Source organism: Otolemur garnettii, unplaced genomic scaffold, assembly GCF_000181295.1.
Source record: "Otolemur garnettii isolate 467f Iridium unplaced genomic scaffold, OtoGar3 scaffold00048, whole genome shotgun sequence".
Lineage (NCBI taxonomy): Eukaryota > Metazoa > Chordata > Mammalia > Primates > Galagidae > Otolemur > Otolemur garnettii.
The window spans coordinates 7653108-7674928 of record NW_003852443.1 but is presented as its reverse complement, the minus strand read 5'-3'; the positions used below and the strand labels follow the sequence as shown (position 1 = coordinate 7674928).

The following is a 21821-nucleotide window of genomic DNA, read 5'->3' as shown; positions in this document are numbered from 1 at the left end:
TCTCCCCTGGGGGTGTGGAATATCTCTCTAGCGTCTCCCCTGGGGGTGTGGAATATCTCTCTAGCGTCTCCCCTGGGGGTGTGGAATATCTCTCTGCTATCTCTCCTTCAGAAGGTGTTGAATACCTTTCAGCAACTTCTTCTAAAGGTGTGGAATATCTTTCAACAGTCTCACCTCCTGGATTTGTTGAGGGTTGTTTAGTTCTATCTGAAGGGTTAAAATATAATTCAGGAGACTTTGGAGATTCAAACTGTTCGACAGATGATGGTGGGGTATAAAACTGATCTAACTCAGAGATTTCTTCACTGGTTGTACTTCCCACATCAATTGAAATATCAGATTCTGGAGAAAATGGACGACCTAACGATTCCTGTTTTTGATTGTAGTATTCATAAACAGTGGTGAAGGTCACTTCTTCAACCTCCATTGAAGTCACCGATCCACTCTGGACAAGGCTTCCCTTGTGTTTGGCATCTTTAGTTTCAGGAACCTCTTGCTTCCCAGCAGCAAGTAAATACTGCGTTAGGGAGGCCTCAGCTTCCATGACTTCAGCTGTGTATTCCTTACCCAATTTAGAAAGATTTTCGGAAAAACAAGTTTCTATCAATTCTCCTTCTGTGGTGGAGAGAGAAGTTTCCTTTTGACCTTGAACTTCTTCATAACATTTTTCTTCTCTAGCGGCAGCTGTTCTTTCACTCATTTGTTCACTTGGATTCTGTTCTTCTTCACTTACCAAGAATGGGAAGTGCTGACTCAGGGACAGCTGTCTGTGGAGTGTCTGTGCTTCTGGAGCATCAGCTGTGTGCTCTTCCAAAGCACCGTCTGTACGTTCCTCCACCCCACCACGCTGCCTTTGAAATGATGCCAACCCTGCTTCTAAGGTGTATTCTTCTTCCATTTCATAAACCTTTGAAAGCATTTCCTCACTTGCTGCTTTTTTCAAATGTGAGATGAAACTTCCATTTCCATTTTTTAGAGAACTATTTTTCTCAGGAATACCAGTTCTTCCTATTTCTGCGAAGGAGTCGTGAAGTGTGGCACACGATTCGCTGTGGATTTCTTCAGAAAAGGACTTCAGAGGAAGATCAGTTTTTAAAATTTCTAAATGTTGTTCTTGCACATATTCTTCTTTTTCTAAATAAAAGATATTTTCATCAATACCACTTTTTTCCACCACAGTTCTAGTGGAAAACTCCTGACCAGAAGACATTTCTTGATTGGTAAATATGTTATCTTGCATGTTTTTAGAGATCCTCTGTGTATCAGACTGTAAGGTTTCGGGGATGGGAATTTCTTCTTCATAATGTGTTTCCTGTTGAAACACATTAGTTTCTGGCTCTTGGAACACCATAGCTGGATCTCCTATGTGAGAATACATTTGTTTCAGATCAAATACTAAGAAGTCAGTATCAGTTGTTTCGGAAGCAGGATGTTGGATTTTAAAACAAGCCTCTTCTGTTTGATTACTATCTGATTCTTGGAATTTTACATCTGTATTTTCTATTTGAGAATCAAACTGCTTTAAGTCCAAGATAGTAGGTGTTTGTTCAGCCATTTCAGAGATTGGAGATTGATCTATAAGACCTACTTCTTTCTGCTGCTCTCTCTCTTGTTCTTCAAATTCCTTATGCATTTGAGAGGAGGATAACAAATTCATTACGACACTGGATGAATCTGGTTCAGCATTTGGAGACATTTTCTCTGCCTGATGCATATTTGATCTTGAATCTCTTTGCTTTAATGAAAAGTCTACGTCATCAAACTTCCTCGGAGGAAGATTAACAAGTGATTTCCTGCTAGATCTTTTGTCCAGAATGCCTTTGTCTACCTGTTGCAGTTTTTCAAATGCTATGATTTCGTGCTTCACCTTTCTCCTTGGGTAGTATCTCTCTTCACCCAGGGGGTCTTCAGATATCATGATAGGTGGCTCTTTTGTTTTGTAACTATCAGAAATTCTCTCAAAGTGGATTTCTGGTAAATAGTCACTTTGGGCACATTCTTGTACATCTTCCTGTTCTGACCAAGCAAGTTTCCGAAAATTGTTTCTCCTCTCTTTCCTAATACTAACTTCACTGAAATCCTCAGCAAATGGATAAACAGTGCCCTCTGCTTGGTGCGGCTTTGGTTTGTCACTTACATCTCTCTCTTTCCCTTCATCCCAACACTGGATAAGTTCAACCACAATAGGCTTCTTGACTTTTATGGCCCTAGAACTAGTACCCTGCATAAATCTGGGTAGTTTTTCTCTAGAAGGTGTGCAATGCACCTGTTTTTTCTGGTCTATCTGCTCAGTGGTCTCAAGGCTTTGATAATATTCTCTTATGTAATATTCTTTTACATTTGACTGGGGAGCAAAAGGACTAGCTGGATAATCATAGAAATGTGCCCTTACAGATTCTCCCTCAATTGATACTTGTTGATCTTTGGAATGTGTTGTGTAAATTTCACCAGTATTTTCAAATAGATTGTTTTCCCTATAAGTGACAGGTTCCACTGTTAGGTTTGAAAGACTCTGAACTACTCCCAAACTGTTTTCAGCAACACAGGCATATTTTCCAGAATCTTGAGAATTAACATCATTAATGTACAATCTATGGCTATGATTAGCTTCTTCAAACTGAAACTTCTGGTTCTGCTTTAAAAGCACTCCATTTTGAAACCATGTTATGACTGGCTGAGGCTCACCAGCTATTAAACATTCAAGAATTATAGAATCCCCTTCTCTACACCTGGCATGCTCTGGCATTTTTTGTAATATTTTTGGTGGCTCATTAGTAATATCAGACAGGAATACAAATTTGTGTCTTGGTGACTGAGTGGCTTGATCTCGAGGGACTGTGTCAGGTTCTAGATCCTCAGGTTGAAACATTTCTTTTGACTTTTTATCCTGTTCTGGGGTAGGCGTAGCTGTTGTTATCTGAATTTCTACAGGAAGAGAAAGGAATTCTGTGTCTCCAGAGGGAGGAACTGGAGGATGAGCTTTTAACATATGAAGATTAGTTTGGCCCTCTTGACTCCAAGATGGATGGGTGCCTTTTGCTTGATCAGACACCAATGCTGGGTGTTCCTCCTCATCAGCATCATCACAGAACACTGGGACTCCATGTGTGTCCACATCATATTTTCGCTTGGCCTTCACCTTAAGTATACCTGTTGTTTTCACTGTTCCATATTGGTTAAACAGCACACAGGTAATAGAACCTTCATTTTGAGGCTGAACAGAAGAAAAGGTTAATGTTGAATAGTTTTCTGAAGTATGAGTGATAAAGCCTTGATTACGTGGGATTGGTATGTCATTGTTATACCAAGTCACTATTGGTTGAGGATAACCTTGAAAATGACACACAAAATTACAACTGTCACCTTCATAAACTTCTTGAGATTGGATTTCTTGAAGAAATAAAGGTGGGCAACGTTGTGGACGTTTGGGGGAAGAATTGTCCCAAAATCTCATGTTTTCTTCCTTCTTCTCAGTTTGGTATTCATCAACTTCTATAGAAGCAGGGTGTTGTAATTCTCTCAAGTCACCCTTTCTTGTTCTTTCACTAGCTATTTCTTCACTTTCTTCAATATTTATAAGTGAACCAAAAGATTCACTGGCATATGGTGTAATAGCCTGAGCTACCTTTTCAGGAGTCTCATACACTTCCTCATTCTGATATATATTAGTGATGTATGTAGATGACTCTCTGGCTGCAGTATTACTCACAATGTCTTCAACCTGTCCTCTGGCTTGGCTATTTTCATTTACTGGAGTCCTCTCATTGTATAAATGGTCTCTTGGTAGATTTTGTTTTAGAAAAGCCTCTTGGCTCATTCTTATCTCAGTCTGGAGAATCTCTTCATCGACAATGGTTTGAAAGCTTGTGTGAAGTTCTCCAGATTCTCTATGTTGCTCCATGTGAATGGGAAGGGTATATGGATTTTGGATGACGCCCTTAGTTGAAATATCTATGTCATCTCTATTTTCAGCTAAATCAGATAGAGACCTGATTTTCATTTCCTCTCCACAGAACAGCGTATCCTTATGACTAGCTTCACTTATCAAAGCTCTTGAGCTTATTTCAGATGACATATCTAAAAGTGATAATTTCTTTTTCTCCTTTAGTATTTTTCTAGCCTCCCTTAAACGTTGCAATTTCATTTTAGTCTCTTCATCCAGGAAACTTTCACCTACATTAAGCCATCCTCTTATGTCCGATTTACCTTCTAAATATTCTTCATCATACACAAAATCTGTTTTCTTACCAAGACTTGTTGTCTTAAAGTGTATAGTTCGCATCATTCTTTTTTGTTCTGCATCTTGTTTTTTGCTAAAGGGAGAGCCAGTAAACCTCAGATCAACCTTCACCCTACCTTCTCCCCTTTCAGCTAAAGCTTCCATGCTTTCATGTGTCTGTTCTGCCCTTTTTAGAAATTCTACATATCTCTCATCTTGCCCTTTTTGGATAACAAGCAATGATGCTGTTGATTCAGCAGATCCTTCGCTATTAGTTGCTAATAACCTATAGCTTCCAGAATCTCTGTTATGGACCCTTTTAATCTCTAAGGTGGAAGAATGATGATGTAGATCACTCTCGGTTTTTATAACCCGACGAAGACCTGTTGGGATAGGCCTATTGTTATGAAACCAGGTCATTTCTGGAGTTGGGCAGGCAATTAATCTACACATAAAAACAACAGGTTCGCCCTCTAAAACATATCTAAACGTAAGTTTTTTGGTAAAAGAAGGCTTGAAATATTCAGGCCAGGAGCTCGTAGACAATATTCTACTTGCATATCTTTTAGCAGCCATGGAGCTGTGATCTACGTCTTCGGAATCTGAAAAGGCGTCCCGCATATCCCCTTCTGAATGTTCAGATTCCCCCTCGGAGAATGATTCTGGAAAAAAAAAATAGATTATAAAGCATTTTACTATTTTCCACAGCATTTGAAAAATTGAAAAAAATGAAATTGCAAAATAGGAAATGAAATAAAGTGCATGCTACAGATTCTCACAAATCTGTAAAAATATTCACTCACCATATTTGTTCGAATAAACGCAACACCATGCTCTGTTTAAAAGATTCTGACACGAAAATCGTTCGTTGTCTGGTCTTTTCTTCAAACGGTTGAAATTTCTTCTTGAACAAGCAAAAATGCATTTCAAAATAACATGTTCCTGTGCATACTTGTTTTTGAAAGCGGGAAAACTTTGCTCTTTTGATGGCTTAAAGGAAAATCTTACCTGACTTGCAGAGAGTGGAATAAACGCCCTTTCTGATCCTTTTGGTTGTAGAGTAAATTATTATATTTTTGAGGATTAGCTAGTTAACGAGTATGTATAAGAACTATAACCATAAATAATTAGCTAAAATGAGAAGGCGTTTATTCGAACTAATACAGCCATTAGGTCACAATGTTATGCAAAGAAAAGCAGGCAGTAAGGATCACATAAGGCAGCTATCTGCAAGCCAGTGTAAGAGACATATCAATGTTAAAATGATATATGTGCATGAAGTGTAAACCGGAATGGGAATGTAACATTTTCACACATCCTAAATAAAGGAGCAATTCAATCATAATTCATTCATGACATGGCATTCTGAGAATGACAACTAGGTTATTGTCTATTGTTCAATCTAATTCATTGTGATTTTGAAAACAAACTTCTACTTCATGAATTCATGCATTAAGATGACAATGTTTCATAATACACACTTTTGAAAATGACTGCAAACAAAGTGGAATATGGCTGATAATTTTGAAATACAGATTTTAAATTACTATACAATAATTACTGTGAAACGCATATAACCATCAACATACTAAATCGGGCATGCGACATAGTAATATATACTCTAGGAGATATATTTTCACATCTATGTCATTTTTCTCAATAATACTAAGAGAAAGAAGGTAACTTAAGGATTCTATTAATCCTTCTGAATTTCTACTTAACTCTCACATCCATCATAACAATACCTTTCATTTCCATCTCAATCTGTTCTTCAATCCTCTCATGCAAAATTGATTCAGGGGCTAAAATGGGAAAACACATAAAGAGATTTTAGTGAATAATTGCATGTATTTTCTGCATCAATTTCTGATTGATAAGATTATAATTTTCCCCTTATTATAGTAAATAATTATGTATAATCAAAATTACATTCCCCAAATTTGCCCAAAAAGTCCATGCCAAGCAAATCAATTGTACATGACAATGTTGACAGAAAGATTTAAAATATTTTTATTTTAGGTTCTCTATGAAATTTTTACTTTTAGTTCCGTAATTCCCCATGCCTTTACATGCATTCAGAGAAGGAATTGACAAACTAAAGGAATAGTCTTTTTTTTTTAATGTCCTCTTGACCAAACAATCACTAAGAGATGAAATCACATTTAGAAGGAACATGCATTTTCAAGGTTGCCACTTTAGTTGACGGCTAGTCTCAGTTTTTCCTGCAGAAAGAATTAAGCATTTTGCCTAATAAACACTCCTTTGGTTTGAACCACCTTTCCAATTTTAAACTACACAAAGTCTAATTACATATTAAGGAGCAAAGCAAAGTATTCTCAACTAAAAACTACTTTTATTACATGAGGAACGGACACAGATTTTGGACACAATCGTTTCTGGGGCAGCTTCTTGGGAAAGGCTGGTACCCTCATATCACTCTCATTCTTCCATACGTGTGGCATCCTGTCTGGAGATGCGACTCCCTTGTTCCCAGTTCCTTATGGTCTTTGGTGTGAAGTTAATGACAAACTTGACGTTCTCTTTGATGATTCTCTTTTTACTTCTCGCGTTGCTTTAATTTTTGACTCTTTGAGTGTTTTAATACTTTTAGTGTCTGAACCAAGAGTAATTTTTGTAACTGCTCTGGTTTGCGATTCATTTGCTAGGTAAGAATAAAGTTAGGAAAAGGCATAAATTAGCTGTGAATAAAATATATGCTGAACATAGAGTAGATGGAATGTCATTAGGATGAGAAGGAAAGGCAGCGTGTTAGCTCCAAAACTAATGTGCGATACATCTACGTTTCTTATGCTCCTAAGAGGGCAATTCAAACAGACTTCCAGGAGGCTGACATTTCTACTTAATCTTGAAGGATAACTTGGATATGAGCTAATTGGGCCAAAATAAAAGAGGAACATCTAAAGCATGGCCTTATGTCAAATAATTAGACAACTGTGCCTGATCCTTCACTTTCGAAACACCTAAAACTGTTTTATCTTTTAACTTTTTAAAGTACAAATAAGGCCATCTGGACTTTCAAAAAAAATGCTCTTGCTTTAAGAACATTTTCATAATCTAATCAATTCACGCTGAGGGAACTGAAAATCCCAGGGCAAAAATGTTTAGCTCAAACCCACTCTGGGAATATGACATTCAAACACTGAACTATGGCAGTAGGTTCTTAGGAAGTGAGTGCAGGCGTCCCCAAACTATGGCTCCATGGGCCACATGCAGCCCACTGAGGACATTTATCCAGCCCACTGGGTGTTTTTGCCACCGCTGCCTGTCCTGCTTAGCAGCTGACTTGTCCTGGGGCCCATAGTCTAGCCCTCCAGCGATCTGAGGGACAGTGAACTGGCCCCCTGTTTAAAAAGTTTGAGGATCCTTGGAGTTGAGAGATCTATATTTATCTCACTTCCATGACACAGCTGACTCCCAATTACACTGCTGCTTCAGAAACTGCCCCAGCTGTCACCTATATGACTTGTAGACAACACCTCCAGATAAATAGTCACTCTGCGTAATCACTGTGCTAGCCAGCAGCTGTGCTAAAACTGAGGGTCAGTTCTCTACATGGTGGACTTTTACATCTAATTGACATAACTAGACCTTGATAATTGAGATATTCCCTTTGTAAGCTATGGTAATAAAATTAGAAATAGCTACAGAGCAAGATCTCAGATTAAGAAGGAAAAAGGCCTGCTTTTGATGAGTCCGTATTGCATATATATTGTATGAATTAATGAGCCAGATTCCTTCTACTGGGTAGGAAGAAAGACCATTGTTTCAGCATTCAATGCAGAGACGGCTGTGCACATTTGTATAATTATACCCTTATCATCTCTCACATCTCAATAGTAATATGGCCAGGATGGGGAGGAACTTGAGGCCAGAGCTATCATCAGATTCTTGGAAATGACCAAATGTCTTCCACTAAATTCCTTCCATGTTGCTCAGTGGTGCTCCTTTGCCTGCAGACACAACACAGGCTTCTGGCACCTGAAAGGTGTTCTTTTTATCTAAGGGGAAAGTTCATGGGTAAGAGGAAAAAACTACTGCTTCCCAAGACAAGTTTATCTGTGCTCTCCCACACACAGTGGAGAATCAAACCTGATGGTGACCAACATAAGTATCTTGCCTTGAGAAAATGCTACAATTTCAGGGGATCAAAGGCTGAAAAAGCCATATCGTTCACTGAAAAATCTTTAGAGACTTCTAATTTTGGTCCAGACAGAGCCTTATTATTTTCAGTGCCCAATTTTCTATGTTCATGGCCTCTTTATACACAACTAGACCCTTTAGATATGAAAATAAAGGGGATATAATAATTGTTGAGTCTCTTAGTACTAAAACAATTACATTTAAGTTTAGCACAGTGTCAGGTACAGTAAGAAATGCTAACAAGTACTACAACATTTTCACTTTCTTTGGTACTTTGCTGGTGCATTGGTAAATATTAGAAAGAGTGGCACCTGTAATCATTGACCTTATCTTCCTGAACCTGCATTTGAAAGTTAAACTTTCTGAACTTAGACTGGAAAGTTAATATTCAGGACCAGCTTGGCCAGTGACTTGGCTGACTTTCATAAGTCATTTCTGAATGGAGTGCTAATTTAGAGATATTCTAATTAATATGATCGTGGATTCAATTTGCATGGCAGAAAAGCTGCATAAAGCGATGAGGATGACATGAATCAAGTCAAAGCTAAAAATCAAATAACCACCTTCTACGCTTAGTACTGCTGATGTGGTCTTCTCTCCAAAGTCATTGTGTGCAATGCAGCTGTAAAGTCCTTGGTCTACCAGCTGAACATTACATATGGTAAGAAATTGTATATTTCCGTCCTGTGATTGCTTCACTCTCTCAGATTCCTCTATCTTTACACCTTCATGAGTCCAGGTTACATCAATGAAAGATTCATCTTCTAAAACACAGAGGAACTGAGCAGTGTCGCCACACTTTACAGTGAGGTCCTGAAGATGCAGGAGAATCTGTGGCTGCTCACCCATTGACTCTTCGGTGCGTTTCTCAAAGAACTCAGTGCTTTCTGCAATTTGTGAAAGGGACCCGGTGTGCTGCAACTCTATGCCTTGAAAGGATGCAGCTGTGTGGGTGGAACTTTGAGATACGCTTTCAGAAACCTGCACTTCATATTCATGTGACGATTCTTGAAATGACTTAATTTCCTTCTGGGATACTCTGATCTCCTGTTTTGTGAAAGAGGAATCTGCCACTCTCTGGGGCTTGGTGGACTCTCTTACATCTTTCCCAGAACTCTGCCTATCTAGGGCTTGCACTGTATAATCAAGTGACAAGAAAAAGAAAAGAATATTAAGATCTAAGCTTTGTCACTTGCCTAGGTTAGTGACATAGAATGGTATGGAAGATGAAGATGAAACATGTCATTGTCATTTAAGCAGCATGCCAGATGCAGTGTGCCCTAGGATGTCAGGATCATACAAAAGAGAATTCATTCCCAGTGGTTCAGGGATGAAAGGCTGATGAAGGCTCAAGCAGCTGCCGTACAGTATCAGGTTCCTTCCTTCTGTTGTAACCACAGCCATCCAAAGTGACACAGTCTCTCTTCCCCTATCCCCCTCCCCCAAGCTGACTATGTTTGGGATACCATTTGCCTTCCTTCCAACATATACTTTATAAATAATAAACAGGTCATTAACATTAGCATTATAAACATTAAGTAGGTCATTTAATGATGCAGTGATTCAATATTGTTTAGAAAAGTAAAAAGCCAAGCAAACTTGGTGCCTAATCAAGTAATTACTGGTGCTCTAATACACAGAATGCATACATTGGTAAGTTTAAAGTATATAGGTTAATCCATAGTTGGGGTCTTGGGGGGAGTTATTGGGGTAACTTTACTAGCAGTAAATTATGGACTGACAACAGTATGCAATGACACAAACAGCAGAGACTCGTTAGTAGCAGTGGGACTAAGAGATGTGCAGTAAAGCAAAGTTTTGGAAGCAAGATGGGCTTTACCTTTTGGAGTTACTGTGAGTGTAGCTGCACAAGTGGCTTCCCCAGCACTATTGGCTGCTTTGCAAGAGTATTGCCCAGCATGCTCTGAGTAAGCGTCAACTATAAGCATTAAAGCCATGCCTGTGGACTCCTCAAAATGGAAAACTATATCTTTTGTTGGTAGAATTAGCTGCTGGTTATGAAACCACTGGACTTCTGGCTTAGGAATGCCAGAAACCCTTGCATGAAATCTGACTGTTTCCCCGCTGAACACCCTGAGGCTTGATACAGGCTGGATGAAGATGGGCTTTTGGCCAAGGGACTCCTTCTTAAATGAAACTGATGAAGACATATGCCATTGGGAGTTTGATGTAACTTCTTCAAATTTGCTAAGTCCTGAAAAGAAGCATGCCAATTTTTAATGTCTTACCTTGTACTGAAACCAGAATTCATTTGGAATTGTCTACAAATCTGTCATGAATTTCAATGATGAATTAGAATTCAGTTTAGTCCTAATGCCTTGAATTATCACTATTAATTCAAAGTTACACAAGTTAATCTCCATTTCTCAGATACGAAAGGGCTAAGAACGTTCACTATATTGTTCATGAAGGCAATAGTGGAGTTTAAGTATTCTTTCTTTTCTTCCTCTGGTTGTAAAATTAGCTTTTCTCTTTTGGAAACCACTTAAAACTCATTATTATGAAAACATCCAATTATAGTTAGTGTGTAAAGAATTAAGAACCCCCCCAGAAGTTTGGCTAAGCCCCATGTATTTATGTACATTTAAGACTACATAGACTATCTTTTCTTGGGAAAAAACCTGATTACATAAAATTATTGTCATCCTTGTTTTGAATTAAAATTCCTTTGCTATTGAGGAAGTGTTTCTGATGACAATTTAAGAGCCCCAATAATAAGAAATGTTAAATCACCTTAGGACCAGATCCCTCAACCTCAGGCATTCTAGGAATGATGGTGAATATATACGTATCTAGTTGGTGTAGAGGCCTGAATTGTAGCTTCTGTGAAATCATAATTGTGCCAATACAATGGGAGGAAGATGACACACTTAGATTTTTTTTTTTTAAGTCTGATTTCCATCCCAGCCAATGAGAAAACAAATCTACCTATTTCTACTTCAGCACATTTTCCCCCATTCTGATTCACGCTGATTGGGAAGCATGAAAGCTGGTGGTGGTGGTGACACAACACAAAAGGTTATGGAGAAAGAGCAGGGCCAACTAAAGAACGACAGTCTGTGGGTCATCACGAGAGGGGTAAATGAGTAGGAAGAGGATTGCATGTAACATGGAAATAATTAGTTGAGTTAGACAAGAATGGTAGGAATGATGGTTTACATGAAGTTTTTAGTAATTGTTACTGACACTGTGAGATTAGAGCTGTATTTAGAGGTAGTTCTTAAAGTTGTTTTACTCTACCTTCTAGTCGCAAGTTGGCTGTACTTGACACTTGGCCTACAGCATTACTAGCAACAAAAGTATAGGTTCCTTCATCTTCTGGATAAGCTTCAGCAATTTCCAGTTGGTAAGTGTCTTCAAATTGAGTCATTCTAAAGAACCGAGATGGCTTGATTTTCTTGTCCTTGCTGTACCAAGACACTTTCAGATCTGTACCACAAAAGAAAAGAAAAAAGACACTTGAATCTTAGAAATTTACCTGCAAGCACAATGTTAATTATACTCATGACTACATTTCCCATTTGTCTTAATAATGTCCTTTTATTTAGAGCATGCCACATCTGCTGTTGTATGATCTTTCATCTTCAAGAAGGAAATATGATTACGGAAGAATACAGCTTGTTCTATCATTGAATTGGTTGTAATGTTTGAAATTGAAGAATTTTAGTTATATCCTTTTTAGGCATTTGCATGTCATGTGGTGGAAGCAGGAACAAGATTTTGACATATTCCGTGACTTTGAGAAAAAGATAGTCCTGGGAAATAGTCACGAAGGGTTTGAACTGAGATTGTAGTTGCCTTCCAGGATAGGAGGTAAGGAAAATCTCCACTCTTGGACTGTAGAAAGATCGATCAAAAAGAGAACTGAGAAGATCAACATTTTACAAAGTCTAACATAGACACCCTTGAAGGGTGAAGGAAAAAAAATCTCTTTTTTTTTGTTGCCAATGAGCAAAAGTTTTCAGCAGTATATATGGCATAAATAATCATACAGAAAACAATCTTTTAAATTGAGAGAGAGCTTCTTGGTATGTGCCTTTGGGCATCTTCGATACACTTGGTTTTTTTTCAGAGTAGCAGTTATAATAAATTATAATATCAATAACTATTTCCATACAAAGATTTGAGCAATCTTAACAGAATATAAAACACCACCATCAAAGATAGAATAACATGGCATTATGTTGTCATAGTTTAGGGTAATGTGCACTTGAAATTTAGATAATTGTTTGAATAGCCAAAATCAAAGCCATCTTGAATTTGGGGCACAGTCACTATAATACTTCCTATCTCAATATCATCCACAAGGATCTTCTAATGTCCAAAAACCTAGCATTTTAATGCCAATATTGGCCAATGAAGGTCACCTTCCTTCCTATGATGGTAGTCGTTTATAACGTACATGTTGTCCTTTTAAAGCAACAAATTGTTTCAATTCCTTGGGTAGCAAGGTAAGGTAGAAAATAAAGTCCTGACACAACAATTTGTCAGCTGTGTGACCTTGAACATGTCATTTAAACTCTCTGGATCAGTCTTTTCAGTGTAAAATAGGATGCATGTTAATTTACGGCCCATTCACTGCATAAAATTTCTGTGAGAATTAAATGATATAACACACAAAAAAGGGCTTTATAAGCCACTGGCACATGTCAGTCATTAAACCAAGACCATCTAACATCACAAAAAGGATGAACAGTGTCTTCAACAACATGCCAAAGGCAGGGCCCATGTGGTATACAAGGCGACACCATCCCATGGAATTTAACAGTCATCCTACAATGATTAAGTTTGTGTATGTCTATGTGTGTCTGGTCATCAATCAAATGGAAGGATGACAGAATGACAGGTTTGGTGTGTCTCCTAACGGGATTCTCTGCTGATTCTTACTAAGAATGTCTTCCTCTGGTGAGTTAAATGAGGCACTGGGACACACATGAACCACCACTGGACATGAACTGCCACCACTAAATGAGCTAAAAGCCAAACCCTCTCTAGGTAATGCACTTAGTGCTTCTGGCTAGCCTGCAATTATCTATGTTGGTCACTGGCATCTCATGGCCTCTGTGAGGCCACCCCTCTCCTCTGCCCCCCATATATACTTCTCCATTGCATTTGCCCCCCAAATCCTGTTCACCTTGCCTCCTGTCTTGTCCAATCCACCTTCTACTCTCCTGGATCCCCTGGGTGGGGACCTCATCAACACTCTCCCAGCCTAACACGACAGCTCCTCCTCTAACTCCTTCCTGCAGTCTCACCGCCCATATCTGCCCCTTCCTCCTTTCTCTATCACAGTACTGTTTCTACAAAGCAAACCTGATCATGTTACCCCAGGGATTAACAATCCTTCAGTGCCTCCTCCACAGAAACAAGACAACCTCCAGAATCCTCAGCATAGACTACCAGCCATTTTAACACCTGCTGTGTTTTCAGCTCTCTCACCCATTTGTGACATCACGGTGCAACCATACTTAACCCACTTGTCATTTCCAGCACATGAAGTATTCCTGCAAGTTTCTGTGCCATTGTCAATGTTGTTATCTCTGCCTAGAATGCCATTATATTTGATGATCTATCTTACTCTTCAATACTTGTTTGATACACCTTTCTCCAACTATCTCCCAGTCAGAGAACAATGAGTTTGGGGTCTTGTCATGGCACTTACAACCTTGGGATCTAGTTGTTTACATAAATCTCCTCACCTACATATTTAGCTCATCAAAGGCAGGAGCAAGGTGTGTGCAACCCCCATACTTAATGTAACATGTCAATAGTATACAATAAATGTTGGTAGAATGAAAATTGAAAAGATGCTTAAATTAATAATGGACATAATAACTAGATGAATTATTCATCATTTTGTTTAGCTAGCTGTCACTCTGTAACCCTCCAAATGATACTGACTTGTCTTTAGAATAAACACTAGCTAAAAGCTAGGTTTATTACAAGTTTTAAAATTCAATTTTTCCTAACTGCTCTTCTACCGGTAGGTGGCACTAGAGATCTTCAGTGGATAACATTGTCCACTGTTAGAAAAGCAACACCTGATTGCTCAGGCCCATGTTTCTTGCTTCAGAAAAGTACTGAGTTCCCAAAAACATGAGAACAGGGCTTTTCAAGATATGTAATTTATTTCCAGTTTGTAGAAGGCAGACCTGTACTTAATAAAGTAAGGCCATTAATACCTGGTCACAGGAAGTCCTGTAACTACTTTCAGTCCCAGGGGCATGAAACTATGTGATTTAGTAAGCTTCTGAAATGACATTTTATTTAATAAATTTAATTCTTTTATATGGAAAACAAGTTTAAAAGAGAGTAATAAAACCTCTATATGTGCAAAATACCACCATGGATAGGGAGTTAATGATCTCATGAATTTTTAAAGCCCATTCAAACATTAAAGATATCAATCATGCAGAAAATATAGTTTTTCTCTTTTTCTTTCTACTTCAATTGGATTCCTGTAGAGCACTTCGAATGTATTTGTGCAACACCTTAAAGGCAATACTACAATGCCTTAAAGACTAAAAAGCACTATACAAATATAGTTAAGGCAACTATTACTACTTTGGATAAGGCATATATGTATGTTTATATTAATAGGAAAAATTTCCTCTAAAAATTCTATGAATGGATAAATTATATAGTTTAGATTTAGTGGATTTGATATTAAAATACATTTTTGATTATTGTGTTAGTAGAATATTATCAAGTCAGTCCTCATTTATTCATATTTGGTATTTCTCAAACACAATGCGTCAAGTACATAAAATCTATATAGTAGTTATCCATGTTGGTCATCCAATACCATATTTTTATGTTTATATAATTCTTCTTTATGGCTAGAATAAAATGAATATATTGAGCACCAGTCACTAGGCAGCTACTCCCATATGTGCTTTACATACATTTTATCCTTTAGTTATGCTCATAAAATCAAAGATATTCATTTGATTTCTAGATCACCAACTCCACCCAAGAGGAGAAATTTATGACTTAGGTCAGAAGACCAACTGAAATACTAACTTGTTAAGAAAAATAGCTCTTGGCAAAGTAGAGATTGGGTTATAAACTAGTGGGAGAAGCATAATATACAAAACAATAAAACTTATTCAGAAGGTTGTGAGGCCCAAGCTTTGAAAGTTTCTCTTTGGTTGGTGGCATACAAAAGCCAAGAAAATAAATGATTTTTAGTTTGGATAAATTAATCATTTATTCTTTTGCTTTATCTTATTTCTATCTGAGGTCCATATTTAATCATAATTGGCTTGAAATGGCTCTACATAGATTTTCTCATTCTACCAATGACAGATTCCAGGGATGAGGGAAAGGGCTGGTGGTATTCGGGAAGCATGCTCTAATTAAGATAGCAGCAGTTAACTCTGATTGAGTGACCATCATATGATGTACAATGTGCCATGTGCTGACTTGGGTCATCTTACTTAATCCTGACAATAATTTTAAGTGATTGGTTTTAATCATTTAACAATCATTCATTCATCCAATCAACAATGACTTATTGAGTATCTACTATGTACTAGGTGCTAGTCTAGGACAAGGCTTAACCCATGCCTTCAGACAACCTACCTTCTAGAAGCTACTTATTTCAGGCACAATGGTACAGAATCCCTGGCCTCATAAAATGTATGTTCTAGGACTGAAATACAACTTCAATAGTATACTCACTATGTTCATGACAAAAGAGAACCAGAGACAGCATACATTTGCCCAAGGTTATGCATTAGACCCAAGATAGAAAACCAGGCCCTTTGATAATAAAGCCCCTACTTTTGAACACTACAGGATATTGCCTTCCAAAGAAAAATACCTTCACACGAGCATTTTCAATAGACTGGATAATGCCTTACATATAAATGGACTCTTCCTTTGAAACGCATGTAGATGTTATTATAATCTAATAATAATTGTAGTTTTTCTTACTGTATTTTATCCATCAATATAGAAAAGTACAGCTAGTGGCTAGTGTCACAAAGGAAACATGACCTTTTTGAGATTAGTAGAAAATAACAATCTAATTTTTCACTGTGATAAAATTCACTACCTTAACCATTTGTATAAAAGAGTAGTAGAAAATACTGATCTAATTCTTCATTAAATCATTCAAGTACATCTTCGGCTACAATCTCATTAAGCTTCAAATTATGTATGAGATATCTGTGATAGAGGAAAAGGTGAGAGAAAAGTTCTCTCACATCAGGCTTTGTAAATATTAGCATTGATATCCTTTGCTCATAAACCTACCTGTTCCAGAGACTCTGCATTGAAAACGGGCTGGCTGTCCTTCGGAAGTGGCAGTGTCCTGAAGTGGGGTGATGATGGCAGGAGGATAAACTGGCATTTCCTGATCAGGAGACACAACTTCTGGAACTAAAGAAAGAGACCACAAGATTTATCACAATTAGGTCACCACAGAGACCTCACGGAAGGGAGTATATAGATTTATCTTAATTTATTTCGCAGTGGAGTGCTTTCCAGGTTGGGTAACAAGTCTACTTTTATGAACTCCAAATTATAAATGCATCAGGAGAGCACAAAAGCTGACTTCTTGGGTTTTATTTGAAGCTGGGAAGTAACAAGGAGTTCCTACCTTCCACTGAAAGTGAAGCTGATGTTGTGGCAACCCCATAGTCATTCTTGGCTTGACAGGTGTAGACAGCCGCATCCTCTGGGAAGGCTTCAATTAGCAAAAGCGTGTACTCTTGCCCATCATGAAGAAATTTGCACTTGAAGCCAGTGGAAAGCAGCTGCTCTTCCTTGTACCAGGAAATTTTGGGCTGTGGTCTGCCAGATATCACAGCACAGAAGCGAGCAGGCTTGCCAGACTGCACAGTCACAGGCTGGAGCTCCTGCAGAACTTGGGGTGGTTCAGGAGCTAGGAGGAAATGACAACCCATGAAAAAGGGTAAAAGCACAGGACAGAATTACTCTACATTAATTTGTTGGTGGGTATGTATAATATTCAACTTGCTTCAGGATATTAAAACATTCTTTGGGCTATGAAACAAGAAAACATTTGAAATTTGTCCTCAAGGGAATAGCTTCAGAAAGATATTTTTGATATTTTGAGGCATGCTGGGAGTGCAGGGTTCTTTAATGTAACATAGCATGTCCTGGTTGAGGTGGGGGCATAGAAAAGGATACCAAAAATAATTCTAGAATAACTTCCATGTGCTACCTATTTTTAAAGTCATTTAGGCAAATCACGTGGTGAGGAGGCTCGTGCCATTCAGGTTTGTTTGTTTTGCAAGCATTTGAGCACATGTCATAGGCATTTTGTTATATGCCAGTGAAATGCAATCAGTAAGCATTGAATGAATGAATATTATTTCAGATCTAGTTAAATGCAATTAGGTAGATTTAACAAAATGTAGCTTTTCTCTTATGCACTAAAGCATATTCTTAGTGTTGTGATGAATGAGGGCATCTGGGTAGTTTATGGAACCCAGAAATAGGAAGGAATGACTTCTTCGAGGCTGGATTCTGATGCTACCATGGAAAAGACCTTTCTGTCTCTGTGCCTTTCTTTCTCCACAACCAATACAGAGATGATAATAACTGAGCGCTATGACTATTTGTTTCTCTAGGGACCCAGGGAATGTTGACAATATGGTTTCCATTTGTGAATCTTAGATTATCCCTAGAGTTCCTGCATCTGCCTCAGAGGTATTTTGTTCAGAGAGAGATGGCCTGAGATGAAGATAGGGAAGGAAGTTCCATTTTTCTGTATGCATCTAGGTCAACCCATAGGCCAACTCCAATTCATCCTCAAGGCTTCTAATGAGGAAAGCAGAGGTTTAATGGCACCTCTGAGGACTGTTATGAGGCTCCTCAGGAGTGCTTTGGTAGCATGTGGAGTTCCTCCTCCGAAGTAAGAGCACTCGGTCATAGAGCTTGGAGCAGAGAGGACCTAGTTCTACATTACCTATGGCCCTTTAGATCCTTTAGGATCTCAAAGAAGATCTGTGGGTTCTCCCAGGCACTGTATAGCAGAGGCTGGATATGCCCCTCTCACTTGGTAGTGCTACTAGTACTTATGTCAGGACAGAGGGCAGAGAACTAAAAAGTTCAATGCTGCATCTAGAAACTCATTTAGGGATGCTGTAATTGACACACTGTGGATGTTTGGTAGTGTTGATCATCTAAATGAGGCTCTGGCCATTAGGTGCTTTTTGAAGATGATATCTCAGTAGTCTTTTTATTAGCGGCCATCCCTTTTCCATAGATATAATGTGTAAATAAATGTTGCTATAACCATGTGAGTACCATAAGTTCTTTAGAAATTGCCTGGGAACTACCAGAGTTTGGTGCTAAAGGGGAGGATTATTTCAGATGGATCTACAAAGTACGTGAAAATCTCTCCCTGCATACCATTAACATAGAGAGTCACAGAACTCCTGTTCCTTCCTGCCTTGAAGGTATATTCGCCCGCATCACTATGTCTGGTCTCAGAGATAAACATCCGGTGGATTCTCCTCTCCACCACATATTTGTGTCTTTCTTGAACTTGGAAATTGATTTCAATGCCATCTTTATACCAGTGGGCATCAACATCGTCTTCATTGACTTCAAACTCAATGACAGCACGCTGTTTCTCAATGACCTATTGATGGGATGACATAAAAAGAAATTTGAAGCCCTAGTTTCCTTTAGGCTAACCCATTTCTAAAACTGTTCATATGAAGCACACAAAACCTATATACATGTATTATGATATAATATATCAGGTGACCATTTCACATTTTAAACTTTCCTGTCCAGCCTTGACAAGTGGTACTCAAACCTCTTTCATAAAGAATCATACTTACAGCTGCATGTAAGAGGGAGGCTGCCCCCAAAAGGCAATTGTTTCATCCTTAAGTGTCTGCTTCTTAATTAATAATTATTTATGTTAGAAATGATGAGATTTTACATCTGGGGCTTTTTTATTACCTACAAAACTCTTTTAAGTTACTCGTCAGTTTGATTTTATATGATAGGCACAATAAGTTTGTGAGCTAAGTAGGAATTATCGTCTTTATCTTAAAAGTGAGAATACTGTGGTTCAGAATTGGAATATAGAGGAGGGAAGACATATCCAGGCTGTCTGTGCCCTCACTGAAGGCTTTTGCACTATGGCCTAACCTAAGGCCTCAAAAGCTGGGATGAGCAAGATGAAGCTGACCTCCATGGGCATTTCTCTGAACAGGGTGTTTTCCTGGTATCATTTGGGAAGACTGGCACCCAAGAGGAAAAGTCCCGAAAGTGTAACAGAGAACAAGGGTATTGGTGCATATCCTTGTCAGGAATCCTGCATTGCCCGGACTGGGCTTCCTCTCAACCTCCACAGGAAAGGGGTCCAGCCTCTAAGTCCCTCCATACCTGCTTCTCCGTAGGTGGTAACCTTCTGAGAAAATGCCACCTTGTTCTGAATTTCCTTACTTCTCACTGATGTGTGAGCATCACAATTTACATTTTAATTTTTTTCTGTTTGACTCTGCTTGGCAATTAGCCATGTATTAGACAGTGAATTTTCCACAGCTGCTCGACCTAAGTATTTAGACAACAGCAAAGGACGGTATGCTGAAAAGGATTTGCTCTCTACAATTTGGATTCAGTTGAGAGGCTGAACTCAGGATCCAGAAAGCTACATGTGGCCCCAGGCCACAGGTTCCCTACCCCTGGATGAGTTAATTTCTAATTTTTGAAAAGACTGTGGTTAGAATATTTCAAAGTGAAAAATTAAAATATAAAACTATAGATTTGGTACTATCGATGAATTTTTAAACCATCGGTATATAGACAGTACCTGAACTTCTTTTTTAATACTGCGGATGCGGACATCTCTGCCCTCCACAATGAGGTTAGCTTTTGACATGTTGCCTCCCGCCACCACTGCGTATTGCCCAGCATCGGACATTCGGCTGGACGGGATCAGAAGGCGGTGGACATATTTTTCCTTCTGAATCTTTATTCTGAGGATGAAGAGGAAATTAGAGTTTATTGTATGATGATTTAAAAGTAACTGGGAATTGCTGAAATGCAGCAAGACACAGCAACGGACCTGTCTTCGATCTGCAGTTCTTGGCCATCTTTCATCCACTGCACGGTGATGTCAGGTTCAGAAATTTCACATTCAAACATGGCTCGCTTCTTCTCAAGAACTTTGATATCCTTAATGTGTTTTCTAAATTCTATATGGCGGGCTGGAAAACAGCATGTGAAAAGTCAACACTTTAAATAGCTTTATGGAGGTATTATTCACATACTATACAAGTTATTCATTTAAAGGTATCTAATTCAATAACTTTCAGTGTATTCAGAATTATGCAACATCATCATATTTTTAGAACATTCTTATTTTCTTGAAAAGAAACTATAAACCCTTTAGCCATCACCTCTTAGGGTTTTCCCATTGCTTTCCCTCTACATGTAGGCAACCATCAATCTGTGTCTCTATAGATATGTGATCTGGACCACTTCAGATTAAGGAATCAAAGCATATGTGTTCTGTGTGGCTGGCTTCTTCCACTTAGCATAAGGTTTTTAAGGTTCATCCATGTGGTAACTGATATTAGTACTACCTTTTTATTGCTAAATAATATCAGCAATTTATTTATCTCTTCATCAAATGGTGCACTGACATTTTATATAGCATGTTTGACATTTTACCCATGGATAGGACATTTATGAAGCCATACCTTCCACATAAAGGGTGGCTGTGGATGTAGCCTTCCCAGCAACAAACGTGTAGTCAGCAGCATCCCCAAAGTGAACATTCCTGATGTTCAGTGAGTGTGTGAGCTTTTTGGTTCTCATCTGGCACCTGTCAGTTGATTTGATTTCCACACCATTCTTCAACCATTTGTAAGAGATGCCTTCATAGTTCACTGTCACTTCAAAGGTAATGGTGTCTTTCTCTTCAGCATTGATGTCCTTCAACATGGATGTAATCATGATTGCTGCAAAAGAGAATAGGAAAAACACCCAGGGAGATGATGAAAATATGATGTGGTTCCTAACAGGTGCAGAATGAAAACTTGGATTCTTTTTTTTTTTTTTTTTAGTAGATTACAGATGAGAGATATGAGCTCTGATACCTTCCATGTACTCCTGGACATGACGGTGCCAAATGACACAGAAATAGAAAGAACAAGTGACAGACACTGGAACATCTTTCCTAGAAGACTTCAGTGCTACTCTACTTGGGAAACTTTATCCAGCTGGAGATGCTAGTGTTTAACTCAGAGTGAACACACAGTAGATGTTACAATCAAGGATTTTTGAGTAGAGGAAATTTTCAGGAAAGTGTAGGATATGGGAAACAATGAGTCTACTGAATATTATTATCTATTTCCTTCCCTCCCTTCCTTCCTTCCTTCCTTCCTTCCTTCCTTCCTTCCTTCCTTCCTTCCTTCCTTCCTTC

The 21821-nt window shown here is 38.4% G+C and overlaps 1 protein-coding gene across 3 annotated transcripts in view; it reads right to left on the bottom strand.

Annotated features, from left to right (window-relative positions):
- The window catches only part of TTN (titin), a 276966-nt gene that overhangs the window by 216554 nt on the left and 38591 nt on the right, over nucleotides 1–21821 (bottom strand). The window contains exons 37-45 of one of the 3 annotated variants that reach the window (XM_023514176.1): nucleotides 21097–21357; nucleotides 20460–20601; nucleotides 20205–20370; nucleotides 18788–19019; nucleotides 17007–17291; nucleotides 16661–16786; nucleotides 11642–11830; nucleotides 10221–10595; nucleotides 5965–6021 (exon numbers count right to left, since the gene is read on the bottom strand). In XM_023514176.1, the coding sequence (XP_023369944.1) occupies nucleotides 5965–6021; nucleotides 10221–10595; nucleotides 11642–11830; nucleotides 16661–16786; nucleotides 17007–17291; nucleotides 18788–19019; nucleotides 20205–20370; nucleotides 20460–20601; nucleotides 21097–21357 (1833 nt within the window). Of the gene's footprint in view, nucleotides 1–5964; nucleotides 6022–8940; nucleotides 9517–10220; nucleotides 10596–11641; nucleotides 11831–16660; nucleotides 16787–17006; nucleotides 17292–18787; nucleotides 19020–20204; nucleotides 20371–20459; nucleotides 20602–21096; nucleotides 21358–21821 lie in introns of all 3 variants that reach the window. The other 2 variants (XM_023514175.1, XM_023514177.1) reach the window with 2 other exon arrangements.